Consider the following 12238-nt stretch of genomic DNA (forward strand, 5'->3'; position numbering starts at 1 on the left):
CTAAGGGGCCCGATATTGTTACTCTGCCTCTTTTCCATTTTACTCTTCTCAGAGGTGAAAAACCTTTCCATAGCTCTGTGCTTTTGCAGTCTGCCCCAAGTGCTCCTCTTATTATTCCCTGGTACACTCTAGCTCATCTAGCTGCCATCTTTACAGACTTCCTTAAGAAGTCTTTGCTACCTCTCCTTGCAAAGTTTGCTGTTCCATTATTTGTGCTTGCATACCACTTCCCTGTCTCTGTTATGCACATCTGCACCCCCATAAAAATGTTAAGCTCCTAGTATAAAGCAACAGCCTTTGAATTCTCAGCACTGTGCCCAGGGGCTTGGCATATGGTGGGATCAATACATACGTATTAGACCGTCGAATGAATTCAGTGTAACCAGTTTCTACAAGTCTTTGCTTATCAATACCAATATGTACAATCTTTGGAGTCTCTTCTGTCACCCCTCATTCCTCAGTGGTTGCACCATTTAGTGTTGAAACTGACACTGCAAACACAGAATTATTATCTCATTTACAAATAAAAACACTGAGGCTCAAAGAAGCTATATAATTTGTCCCAAAACAATAAGCTTGCGGTGGTAGAAACGGGGTCTGAGCCAAGGCCAGTCTGGCCTGGAGTGTGTGTTCCTTCTACTAGTTTATATTTTGTCTCAACACGCAAAACATTAATCGATTCTTAGAAATTATTACTTCATGTAGCTTTTACAACTGTACCTCAAGAAAATACAGGAGAAACACTTTTGGGATATTTTGAAGCTTGTTTTCAAAGCAGCATAGTTCAGCTTTCTAAGATAAACCACTTGACACTTTCTTTGCTTTTCTTCATGTTCCAATTCATGGTTCCAGAATTACTGGAAAAAAAGTTGCGCAGGGTGAAAGAGGTATTTTTTGTTCTTGTTGTTCTTTTTAGTTACACATGACAGTAGAATTCATTCTGATATAATTACACAAACATAGAATGTATCTTATTCTAATTATGATCCCATTTTTGTGGATATACATGATGGTAGGACACACTATGGTGTATTCATATATGTACATAGGAAAATTATTTCAGATTCATTCCACTGTCTTTCCTTTTCCTTTCCCCTGTCTCTTCCCTTCATTCCCCTTTGTCTAATCTGTTGAATATCTGTTAATTCCCCCTCACCCTTTATTGTAGGTTACCTTTCACTTAGTGAAAAAATTGCACCTTGGTTTCTTGAGACTGGCTTATTTCACTTAGCATGATAGTCTCCAGATCCATCCATTTACTAGCAAATACAATAAAGGCATTCTTCTTTATGGCTGAGTAATATTCTATTGTGTGTCTATACTACATTTTCTTTATCCATTCATCTGTTGAAGGGTACCTAGGATGGTTCCATAGCTTAGTTATTGTGAATTGAGCTGCTATAAACATTGATGTGGCTGTATCACTATGGAATACTGATTTAAAATCTTTTGGATATATATACAGAGTAGTAGGGTAGCTGAGTCAAATTGTGGTTCCATTCCTAGTTTTTTGAGGAATCTCCATACTGCTTTACAGAGTGGTCGCCTCAGTTTGTAGTCCCACCAGCAACGTGTGAATATACCTTTTCCCCCACATTTTTGCCAGCATTTATTGTTACTTGTATTCTTGATAATTGCCATTCTGACTGAAATGAGATGGAATCTTAATGCAATTTTAATTTGCATTTCTCTAGTTGCTAGAGATGTTGAACACTTTTTCATATATTTGGTTGACCATTTGTATTTCTTCTGAGAAGTGTCTATTCTGTTCCTTTGGCATTTATTGATTGGGTTATTTGTTTTTTCGATGTTAAGTTTTTTGAGTTCTTTATATATCCTGGAGATTAACACCCTATCCGAGGTGCAGGTGGCAAAAATTTTCTCCCATTCTGTAGTCTCTCTTCATTTCTTGATTGTTTCTTTTGCTGTGAAAAAGCTTTTAGTTTGATGCCATCCCTTTTGTTGATTCTTGATTTTACTTCTTGCACTTTGGAAGTCTTTTAAGGAAGTCAGTTCCTGAGCCAATATGTCCTACATGTTATTCTATTTTGTTCAGGGTTTCTGGCTTAATCTCTGGGTCTTTGATCCATTTTGAGTTGAGTTTTGCACAGGGTGAGAGATAGAGGTTCAGTTTCATTCATGTGGATTTCCAGTATTCCCAGCACCATTTGTTGAAGAGGCTATCTTTTCACCAATGTATGAAAGAGGCATTTTAAGAAAAAAATTTCAGGGCATTCATTACTTCCAGAGTCTGAATTACAGGTGAAGATGGGCTTTGCAAGTCACCCCTCCAGATGTCAAACCAAAGCACATCATCGTGCTCAGGAAGTGATATCTAGATAACCTTATTGTGTATCCTAAATGAATGAACTAGTAAAGGGAGACATCTGAAGCTGCTTACTGAATGCGAAATAATTCTGACATTGGAGTCTTAGCTGAGAACAACCAGGGAGGTCTTGTGTAATAGAAGCACAGTCCTGGACATTTGGTCCATTGTTTATATACTTACACTGCACACAATTACCTTCATGCTGGAGAATGAATCACAAAGTTGCAGATCCTTGTTCTTAATTTTTAATGTTGCAAACAAATGACCTGTGAAGCATGTATGTAGCCTTTGGAACTTGGACTTGACAGTCTTAATTTTCTCTTGAATCATTAATGGGTTAAAGTTTTTACTCTTGGAGATGAACACTACTTAGAAACATTAGGGAAATTGAGTGACACAAGTATTTAGGAAAGAGAAAAGATAAATTAATTAACATGTCAAATCCTCTGAGATAATATGAGCTCAGTAGATTCTTTCACAATGAATTTTGTTTCCTAGCAGAGATGAATGGCTGTGTCCTTGCCTTTCTTCATGTTCCAATTCATGGTTCCAGAATTACTGACAAAAAGAAGTTGCACATGGAGACTGAGGAATATTTTGTAATATTAATTTACATTACTCAAATTTTGTATGTATGTTACTATAGATACAACCTGCATAAAGCATGATGCTGATTCTTTACAAGATTAGAAATTAAAACATGAACATTAAATGGGATCATGGATCATTTAAGTTTTTGAAAAATGTATCATCAGATTTTAAGTATTTTTCAGCTTTGTTTCAATTCTAAAGTTTTAATAACTATCAATTATAATTTGTATTTGCTTTTAATTCTAAAATATGATTTTGAATATTTAATTTGAAAATAGTATTTTAAATGTATGAAAATAATTCAGTTGAAAGGCTTCACACTTATTTTAATGTATCTATTTTGATTAAAGCATTCAAATTATTCATATTTTGATAATGATTATTTTTTTTGATGGATCATTTAGATTATTACTCTCGGAGTGTTGGGAACCACTCTGGACTGTACACACCTTAAAGTCCTGAGTAATGGAGAATGGAACTGTTGTTGCAGCCCGCAACACATTGGGCCTTACCCCAACTTGGATAATGAGGTGTGGCTCCAGGAGTAGGCGTCATCTGGTAGGGTTGAGTTACACTCACCTGTTCATTTGTAATCCTGCCCCTTTGCCCTTTTGGGGATAGAATATTCCATGGAACCTCCCCTTGTGTGTCCACTATATAAGAATAAAGTATTCCAGTGGGTCCCTCTTTCTTTCCACGGACTCCTAAGGTCAGATAGCCATCCTGGATTTTGAACAGGTACTTCTGTGTGTTTGCATGCTTCCTTTGTCATTGTCTTAAATTATTGGAATAGTCACATTTGTGAACCCGGCATAGGTTGCCAGCTAGGCTAGATAGCAATATCTAAGGTCAAATTTTGTAATAATTTCTATTGTAACATTGTTTTTGGTGATTTTGCTGAAATGAGGCAAGAAAAATAAAATTTTGTAACATTTATGTTCATATTTTATTAAATATTTTAATTTTTATATTTCAATTCATAAATATCTCATGATTTGCTACTAATTACATCAGAAATTTTTCTAGTTTTTTTGTGAAAATATATCTGACAATATAGGAGGATAATGCATTTTATTGTTTAATTTGTAACTTTTCAATATTCCTGTAAATGGTTATGACTCTCTAGGCCTGCCTGCCTGTGTAGTGAATGGGTTAAGTACGTGCTGTTTTTGGAGTCTTTAAGTATCACTCCAACACAGCTGTGGAAATCCCACTGGAAAGGCATATGAAATTAAAGGACTTCTACTCCCAGGTCCTAGAGACAGGAGGGATGTCGAGTCAGGCCACTCAAAGTCCAAGTAGGAAGAGCATCCAGGGAGCAAGCTCAGTTAAGCAGGTTAATACCTTGTTAAGGGGCCAGGATGGAGGGGATTTCATTGTTATATTTAAATGTCACTGAGTCAGAGGGACGGCAAAGAGGGGTACTCATGGCAGGGACCAGCCATATCATAAGGATGATAGGTACTCACAGCTTATTTGTGGGGGATATTGAGGCATCACTAAAATTTCACTTTTTCAAAATTTACAATACACTGCCATTATCTGTTTAGATCTTTATAAAGAAAAGAATACCAAGAGAGTACATATCCTGTCCACATGCAGAATCACATCCACTCTTCCAAGATGCTAAATATAACTTCAAGGGATCTAAAGTAGAACCACAGAACTGAGACACAGAGTATAAAATCATGGCACCATCTCAAAGAACGTCATCATCAGTCCAGTCTCAAATTCATAGCACACAACTACCAAATTCAGGCAAACAACAAGCCCAAGAAAACTCTCTGCATCTGAGATTCACAGGGCTTTCATTTTAATTTACACTACCATTGCCAGAAGTTTAGCAATTGTAAGTAAAGAAGGTGTCATTTGGTTCCATTCTGTTGTCTACTTTTTTTTCCTCTCAATAACCAATCCTAGAGTGTATTTGAAGAAGAGAAGAGGCAATAGACAGCCTTGTTGTATAATCTGCAGGCAAAACAAACAAACAAACAAAAAACCCCCCACAGAATTTTAGTTTATTACAATTGAAAATCTAAACATATAAATATAGCACATTTAACTATAGCCAGTTCAATATCTAAAACCAAAAATTGTTCTATCCTTGAAGCTCTGTTTATCTTTGTGTTCCCAGCCACTCAATAGCACATGATGCCCATTAGACATTCACTGAGTGTTGGCAATTAAAAGGATGTTTGTGCATTTGCTTTTGATGGTTAGAAGAATGTCACATTTGCTTTCATATCCTTTAACCACTGATGGTCACCCAAAAAGTATAAAAAGGTAATATCAGCAAACAAATCAGCTTTAAAACTATATCGAGAACAGTTGTGGGAGACAGTTTTGCAAAGCTTGAAACACTTGGGAGCTGATCTTTGATTTAATCCAATCTAACAAATATTTATTGAAAACCTGCAATATGTACAGCACCCTGCTAGGCATTGTTGGGGTACAGGACGAGAAAAAGAAAAAAACATAATCACTTTTAAAGGATGGAAATGGCATGTATGTGGTGTAGAAAGATAAATAGGAAAACAGTTCTGCAAGCCAACAGAGTAGTTCCCAAAGGGCCATATTCATTCTGCAAGGGAGAAGCACTATTGTTATTCTGATCTGTTTCTTGGTTGTAGAAATAGAGCCGTGAACCTTTCTCTTCTGCTGATAAGAATTTTAAAGCATTGTCAGTGGAGTAAATATACATTAAAAGCAATAAATAACCATTTAAACTCTAGAAAGAGCACGGACTTTCAGTGATGCTAAATCAGGAAAAACCAACAATGAATGTTTCTGCTTATTGAAGACCTAATTAATGTTTATCAAGTCCTGTGAGAATGCAAAGCACAGCAGAAGGTTAAGACATTATTATTATTACCACAGATCTTAAAGCAGATGAGATCTTGATATTCCTGTAATCACAGCAGGAATTGTTCATTCCCCCATGTAATTTATGGGGAGAAAAAATAATAAGCCCCACCTCTCTTCATGCTTGATTTGTCAGTTGTTCTTGTTATGTGTAACCAATCCTCAAGAGAACCTTAATTTAGGCAACTATTTATTCTGTTCAATATTATTTTGACATTTGGTAATTACGAAAGATTTTATACATCCGTCTTTTCCCCTAAGAGAAGACATTAAATGCTACTTGGATGATCTCTGGTTTTGCACGAAATCAGCTCTGATGCCATGTTTTTGGTAGATGGAGTGACTTTATGGATAGTTTCCAGCTCTGGATTATACGGATTGTGCACTTTATGACCCATGGAGTCTGTGTCACTCTAATGCTTGGATGCTTCATGAAATAAGCTGTTGGTTGAAAGAAAACCTCATAAACATTGCATAGGAAAAAAAGAAAAACTGGGCTTTCTCAATTTTTCACATAGGGTGCTAAAGTAACCATGAGATATCTGGCAGTTTTCAAAATAAAAGAAACCTAAAGAGAGGTGAAAAATGTCTTAGGAACCCCTTTCTAGGATCCCCCCCCAAAAAAAAACACAAGTAAGACCCAAAGATCAGGAACCAGGAGAGGAGCTGTACCCCACGAGGCAGAGCCTTTCAGAAATGCTGCATGGTGTTCTGCGTGTGAGCTGTGGTAGGTCAGAGTTGACGGATGACGGCTTCTCCCATTGTGAAATTTCAGTTGTGGTTGTTTGTTCAACCAAGTCCAATTCTCTTACATCAGATTTTGCAGATCTGAATTTTAACATGAAGATTTTTGATTATTCTTTTTAAATCAGTTACAAATGTCAATGTATTCAATTTGAGTTGTAGTTAACTTCATTTTTTTTTAAATTTATCTCAGCCCAACGCATTTTAAGTCAGAAAACAATGTATTTTAAGTTATTGTTTGAGAAGATTGTGAATACTTTTGTGAAACAGAGAAAGAAAACTAAAAAGATTGGGAGAGGCCAGGATGGGGAAGAGAGAAGAATGAAGGGAAAGAGAAAAGGAAAACGGGCGATGAAGAAAAGAGAGGGGCATAAGAAAGAGGATACAGGACAGGGCTGAGAAGAGGGAGATAGAGGACAAAGGAGTTTTATAATGTCCGAGAATCAGCTGAGTGTTTTGGCTCAGGCCTGTCATCCCAGGTCCTCGGGAAGCAGAGGCAGGAGGATCACAAGTTTGAGACTAACCTCAGCAACTTAGCAAGACCCTTTGCTGAAATTAAAAATAAAAAGGTCTGGAGGTGTAGCTCAGGGGTACAGTACCCCTGGGTTCAATACTTAGTACTAAAAAAAAAAAAAGTCCCAGAATAAAGAAGATAGAGTGGCAAAGTCAGACCATCCACCCTCTCAGCTTCTTGAGGTTTGGGGATTAATGTTTTTCTCTTCAGCCCTGCAGCACCTAGCATAGCGCTGGGTATGACACAGGTACTTAGCAGCCATTTGATGAGTCAGTGGATATCAGTAGATCAAGCTGAACTCCTTGCAGTCCTTGCTGCTCTTTGAACCCACCAGGTACCCTCCTCTTGTTGAAATGTGTCCCCAGAGATCTGCTTGGCTCTCTTCTTTACTGCTTCTAAATCTATGCCCAATTCTGCTTTCTCTGTTAGACCAACCCTGAGAAGCCAGTTAGGTACCACAACCACCCCGTACTTGCCAGCCCAGGAAAATCCCTGTACACACCTCTTCCATCCCCTGTGAGCTTACCATCCTTGACATGGAATATGACTTTGCTTATATGTTGTATTTATGATTTGTTGTCCGTCTCCCTCTACTAGACTGTCATGTCCATAAGGTAGGGTCTTTTTTCCTATTATGGAGTTATCTCATGCTTCTATAGCATCGCTTCCAACCATGGATGATCAGTGAATATTTTCGTGTGAATAAACTGATCTTATCAAAAAGATTATGATATGTGCAAGTTTTCTCATTCTCTTTCTTCTCCTCTTTCTCTCTTTCCTTCATAGTAGTTGACAGAGAAGGCAACCCCACTCTTTGCTTCTTTTCTAACTTGTATTTTACATCACTCAGTCTCAGCTGCACTGCAGCAAAATCCTGAGTGCATGGCCGGCTGTTCCTCCAGGGAGTCTTTTTTGTACAGATTATATTGCTCCTGCTGTCTGAGATGGCCTGAACTTATGTTTCAAAGAACACATCCTTAGGGGCTGGGGTTGTGGCTTGGTGGTAGAGTGCTTGCCTTGCATGCGTGAGGCACTGGGTTCAAACCTCCGCACCACATAAAAATAAATAAATAAAATAGAGGTATCGTGTCCATCTACAACTAAATTTTTTTTTTTTTTAAAAAAGAACACATCCTTGGAACATCTAAGAGCTACAAGTCAGGTAAATAATAGGCTGAATAAAATTTATTGAAAAGTACTTCTATATGTTGGTTTATTGTATCTGGGTATTTATGAAATAGACAATGAATTTCTAAGACAATTTCATGCCATCAAAAATCTCTTTATGGAACTAATTTTCCATGCATAGGTAGAATTCAAGGCTAATATTATCACTTAGCTTACATTCTCTCTTTGTTCTTACTTTGTTTAAAAGATAAGCAGGCCCAGCAGTGGTACTTAGTTTGTCAAAAGGTCTATAAGTTCTATTCAGATTTTTTGGGGGGGTCAGCAAAACCCTAAATGTGGTTTACTCAAATGCTTTCCCCCAATAATCCTTAAATCCAAAGATATTTCAAAGTAAACTTCACTCATCTGTTTTCCATTCATGAGCCTCTAGGTCTTCATGTTTCAGGGAGGGGAAGTGGCGGGGGGGGGGTGCTGTCACAGGCACTGGCTTCCTTCTTCACTTCCACAGACGGATCATTCATGAGCCACAGACTGAATGCCTTGGCTGAAGTCCACACCTGTATCCTTTCCAGTTCTCTTTTAATTGATGCTCCAACCTCAGCTCATATCAATGTAGTTGCCAAAGAAAGTAAAGTGGAAAGAAGCTGAGAAGCTGTGTTTCTGCCATGGAATCCCAGAGTCTTAGACTTGTGGTTCTCAAGATCATCTGGTCCATTCAGGATGTGATGCAGGAATACCTGAACTATAACCTGGTAATTACATTCCAGCCTGTGGTTGAGCATCTCCACTGAGGGGGCTCCAGCAGCAGACCACGACCAATGGGTGGGCTTCAGCTGTGGGAAAGGCTCTCAAAGGGAACTGAGATTTTTGTTGTTATTCCCCTCCACCCCAGTCCAAATCTACCTACTCTCTTCATCCTTTCTGTAGTATTTTAACAGCGGTCCTCTATATTCCTCGCATATTCCCTTCAGAGTGGATCTTACTCTCCCCCATGACTTCAACCACTGCAATATATACATGGGTCATTCCCAAGTCTGTGCGTCTTGGTGCAACTATGTGCAACATCACACTGCATTTGACACATGGACCTTGAAGTAAACATTAAGACAAATGCATTACATTAACCTTTCCTTTAAATCTCATCACTTGTTTTATGTTGCCATTTCAATAAGGGCGAGATGCATGCTAAAGCTCTTCTACCACAACTCCATATAGTTAGGTGACAAATCCTGTTTGTTGGACCTTCAAGTAGCTCCCCAGTCTGCCCCCACCTCCTCATATCCATTGTCTCTCACCATCTCCCATCTCCTCGTCTCCCAGGTACACTGAGCCTGCAGGCTGTCTCTACACCTCCTGCCTCCCTCCTCTTTCTTTACAGCCCCTTTTCCTTATCGCTGCCCATGTTTATCTTTCTCAAAGAATGGGCGTTGCAGTGGGGGCTCCTTTCTTAGAGTGAAGCGGTTCTCGGTCTCCTAGGTTGAGTGGGTCCCTTCTCACCACACCCTTAACGGTTTGTTTGTGCACCCTTGATTGCTCTTAGTGCATTGTTTGGTTACCATATGTTTGCTTATTAACCCCCATTGGTCTCTGAGTCATAAAGGGTAGCAGTTTTTTCCCTACCTTTTCCTTAGAATCTAGAAATTGGTACACACCCTGGAAATGATGATGGAGGAAATGATACCTAGACCCTTCCCCATCATGCCCAGCCTCTTCTAACCTTGTTTCAACTTGTCTTATGTGTTTTTACAGTTTCCTGTGGTTTCGCAAATACACAGCAAAGCAACTTAGGCATTGTCCTTAGGCTTATTAGTGTCATCCAGACCTCCATCAACATTTTTGATGGTTTCATTATACTCTGTGATAAAACTTCTACATTTTTCTTGCCTGATTAGTGTGTGGTTAAGCCAAGATTTAAAGTTTTTGCCTTTTCAGACCAAATGTCTTCCTAGTGAATTTCAAGTTGTTAAACTCAGTGTGAATACAGGAAGAACTATAGGGAAGCCACAGTATTAAGAACATGAGGATCATCGAGTGGCTATATTAGGATTTAATAGTGATGTGCTCTTTGTTTTAAGTTGAGGTACCTAAGTGTGTGCTGTTGAGTTAAAGCTGCTTCAGAGACTGAGGGTGGTATAGTCAGTAAGAAAATTATTGATTTTTCAGAGCCATAAATTTTAACCACATGGAGACCTTGCTTAGAGTGAATGGTTGATTCCTAAGGTCAAGACACATCATGGCAATAGGGCAGGGCGAGCAGCAGGAAAAGCTACTATATTCATTGATGCAGAAATAAGAAACTGAGGGGTGAAGGTTATGTGGCAAGGGATCTCATGATAAAAATGTCTGGGGGCCTGTTATGGTTTAGATATGAGGTATCCCCAAAAGCTCTTGTGTGAGACAATTGTTCAGGTAAAACGATTAGATCATGAGAGTTCTAACCTAAGCAGTGGGTTAGTTCACTTGAATGGATTAACTGGGTGGTTACTACAGGCAGGTAGGGTGTGGCTCAAGGAGGTGGGTCACTATTTTGTCTCTGGTGAGTACAGCTGTCTCTGCTTCCTAGTTGTCGTGAACTGAGCTGCTTTCCTCTGCTATTCCCTTCCTCCATGATATGCTGTCTCATTGTGGACTCAGAACTATGGAGGAGACTGGACCTCTAAAAACCAAAGCCCCCAAGTAAATTTTTCCTTCTCTTAGTTGATCTTGCCTGGTACTTTGGTCCCATTGAGGCAAACTGATTATAACAGGGCTGGAACTGGACACAATGGATAGTTGCATGGAGAACCCAGCAGTGAAAGGTAGGTCAACACCTACCTTTTTAACCAAGGTGGCTGGCCTCTACGTATCTAGAGTTCCTGAGGGGGTCGTTGTGTTGGTCATACTTAGATAAAGTGGGAAAAGAAACTTCTGTGAGTCCAGAATCATCGTCCCCACACACCCTTCTTCTGGCTTCAGATCATGGAGAGAATAAGGTTTATTGATGGTTTTCCCTGTCCTCATGGGATCTGTGTGCCTGTTTATCCAAGTAGTATAAAAAAAATGGTTGGTCAAGAGAAGCAAGAGCATGACAATCCAATGGAAAATGTTGAGCCTAACTTTTATTTCATGACCACTTGTTCTGAATCTAATCTACTGTGTTTGTCCCCGAACCACCTGGTCCTTTGGGGAAACTGAGGTCCTGGATGACTCTCCCAAGCTCATCTATGGTTCCACCACATAAGGCTTCTCCAGGAGGTCTCAAGTATCTGTCCCCACCCTTAACCTGTGGCTACCACAGAGCTCCAGCCATACCTTCCACAGTCTCACCAAACTGACTCCTAAGATTGAGTTTATGCTGATTCCTTTTTCCTCTGTCAAAACTTTACTTATCATTGCCTCTTCCCTTAACATCATCTATTTGCTCCTGCATAATCACCTCTCTTCCTCCATCCCTTATATAAGAGCCTCATTACCCTCTAGCTACCTCCACAACAGCACCCACTATGCAGTATTTACAGCTTATTTGTACATTTCTCTGGAACTGGATGTTCTTTGAGTGCTGGCACGTGGTCTTAGCTTCCTCTGCGTACTCCCATTATTTAGCTCAGTGCTTAACACAGACTAGGTCTCAGAAAATATTCTTTGAATGATTGGATGAATGGAATGATTAAGTGAATGAATGGATTTCTGCCATATTTCCTTCCTCACCCTCCCAGTCAGGTGACACTTTCTGGAACGAAGATATTATTTTTTCTACATGAACCTAAGCTGGTACTTTATATGTTTTTGTTAATTTTTTCACCGCTGTGACCAAAAGACCCGAGAAGCAGAATTTTAGAGGAGGAGAAGTTTATTTGGCACTCACACTTTCAGAGGAGGTCTCAGTCCATAGACGGCTGACTGTGTTGCGCTGGGCCTGAGGTAAGGAAGAACATCATGGCAGAAGGGTGGGGAAGAAGAAAGCAGCTCAGGACATGGTAATCCTGAAGCAGAGAGAGCAGGCTCCACTCACCAGAGATAAAATATAAACCCAAATGCATGCCCCTAGTGACCCACCTCCTCTAGCCACACCCTACCTGCCTACAATTACC

The 12238-nt window shown here is 39.3% G+C and overlaps 1 protein-coding gene across 6 annotated transcripts in view; it reads left to right on the top strand.

Annotated features, from left to right (window-relative positions):
• The window catches only part of Aig1 (androgen induced 1), a 242959-nt gene that overhangs the window by 85847 nt on the left and 144874 nt on the right, over positions 1–12238 (top strand). The window contains exon 4 of one of the 6 annotated variants that reach the window (XM_046450582.2): positions 2828–3285. The exons of 4 other annotated variants lie outside the window; for them this stretch is intronic. In XM_046450582.2, coding sequence (XP_046306538.1) covers positions 2828–2836 — 9 coding nt within the window. In that variant the 3' untranslated portion in view covers positions 2837–3285. Of the gene's footprint in view, positions 1–2827; positions 3286–12238 lie in introns of those variants that run through there. One more of the 6 variants, XM_046450586.2, reaches the window with a different exon arrangement.

The sequence above is a fragment of the Marmota monax genome, unplaced genomic scaffold (assembly GCF_021218885.2).
Source record: "Marmota monax isolate L192 unplaced genomic scaffold, Marmota_monax_Labrador192_F-V1.1 WCK01_AAM20220418_F8-fsc00030, whole genome shotgun sequence".
Taxonomy (NCBI): Eukaryota; Metazoa; Chordata; class Mammalia; order Rodentia; family Sciuridae; genus Marmota; species Marmota monax.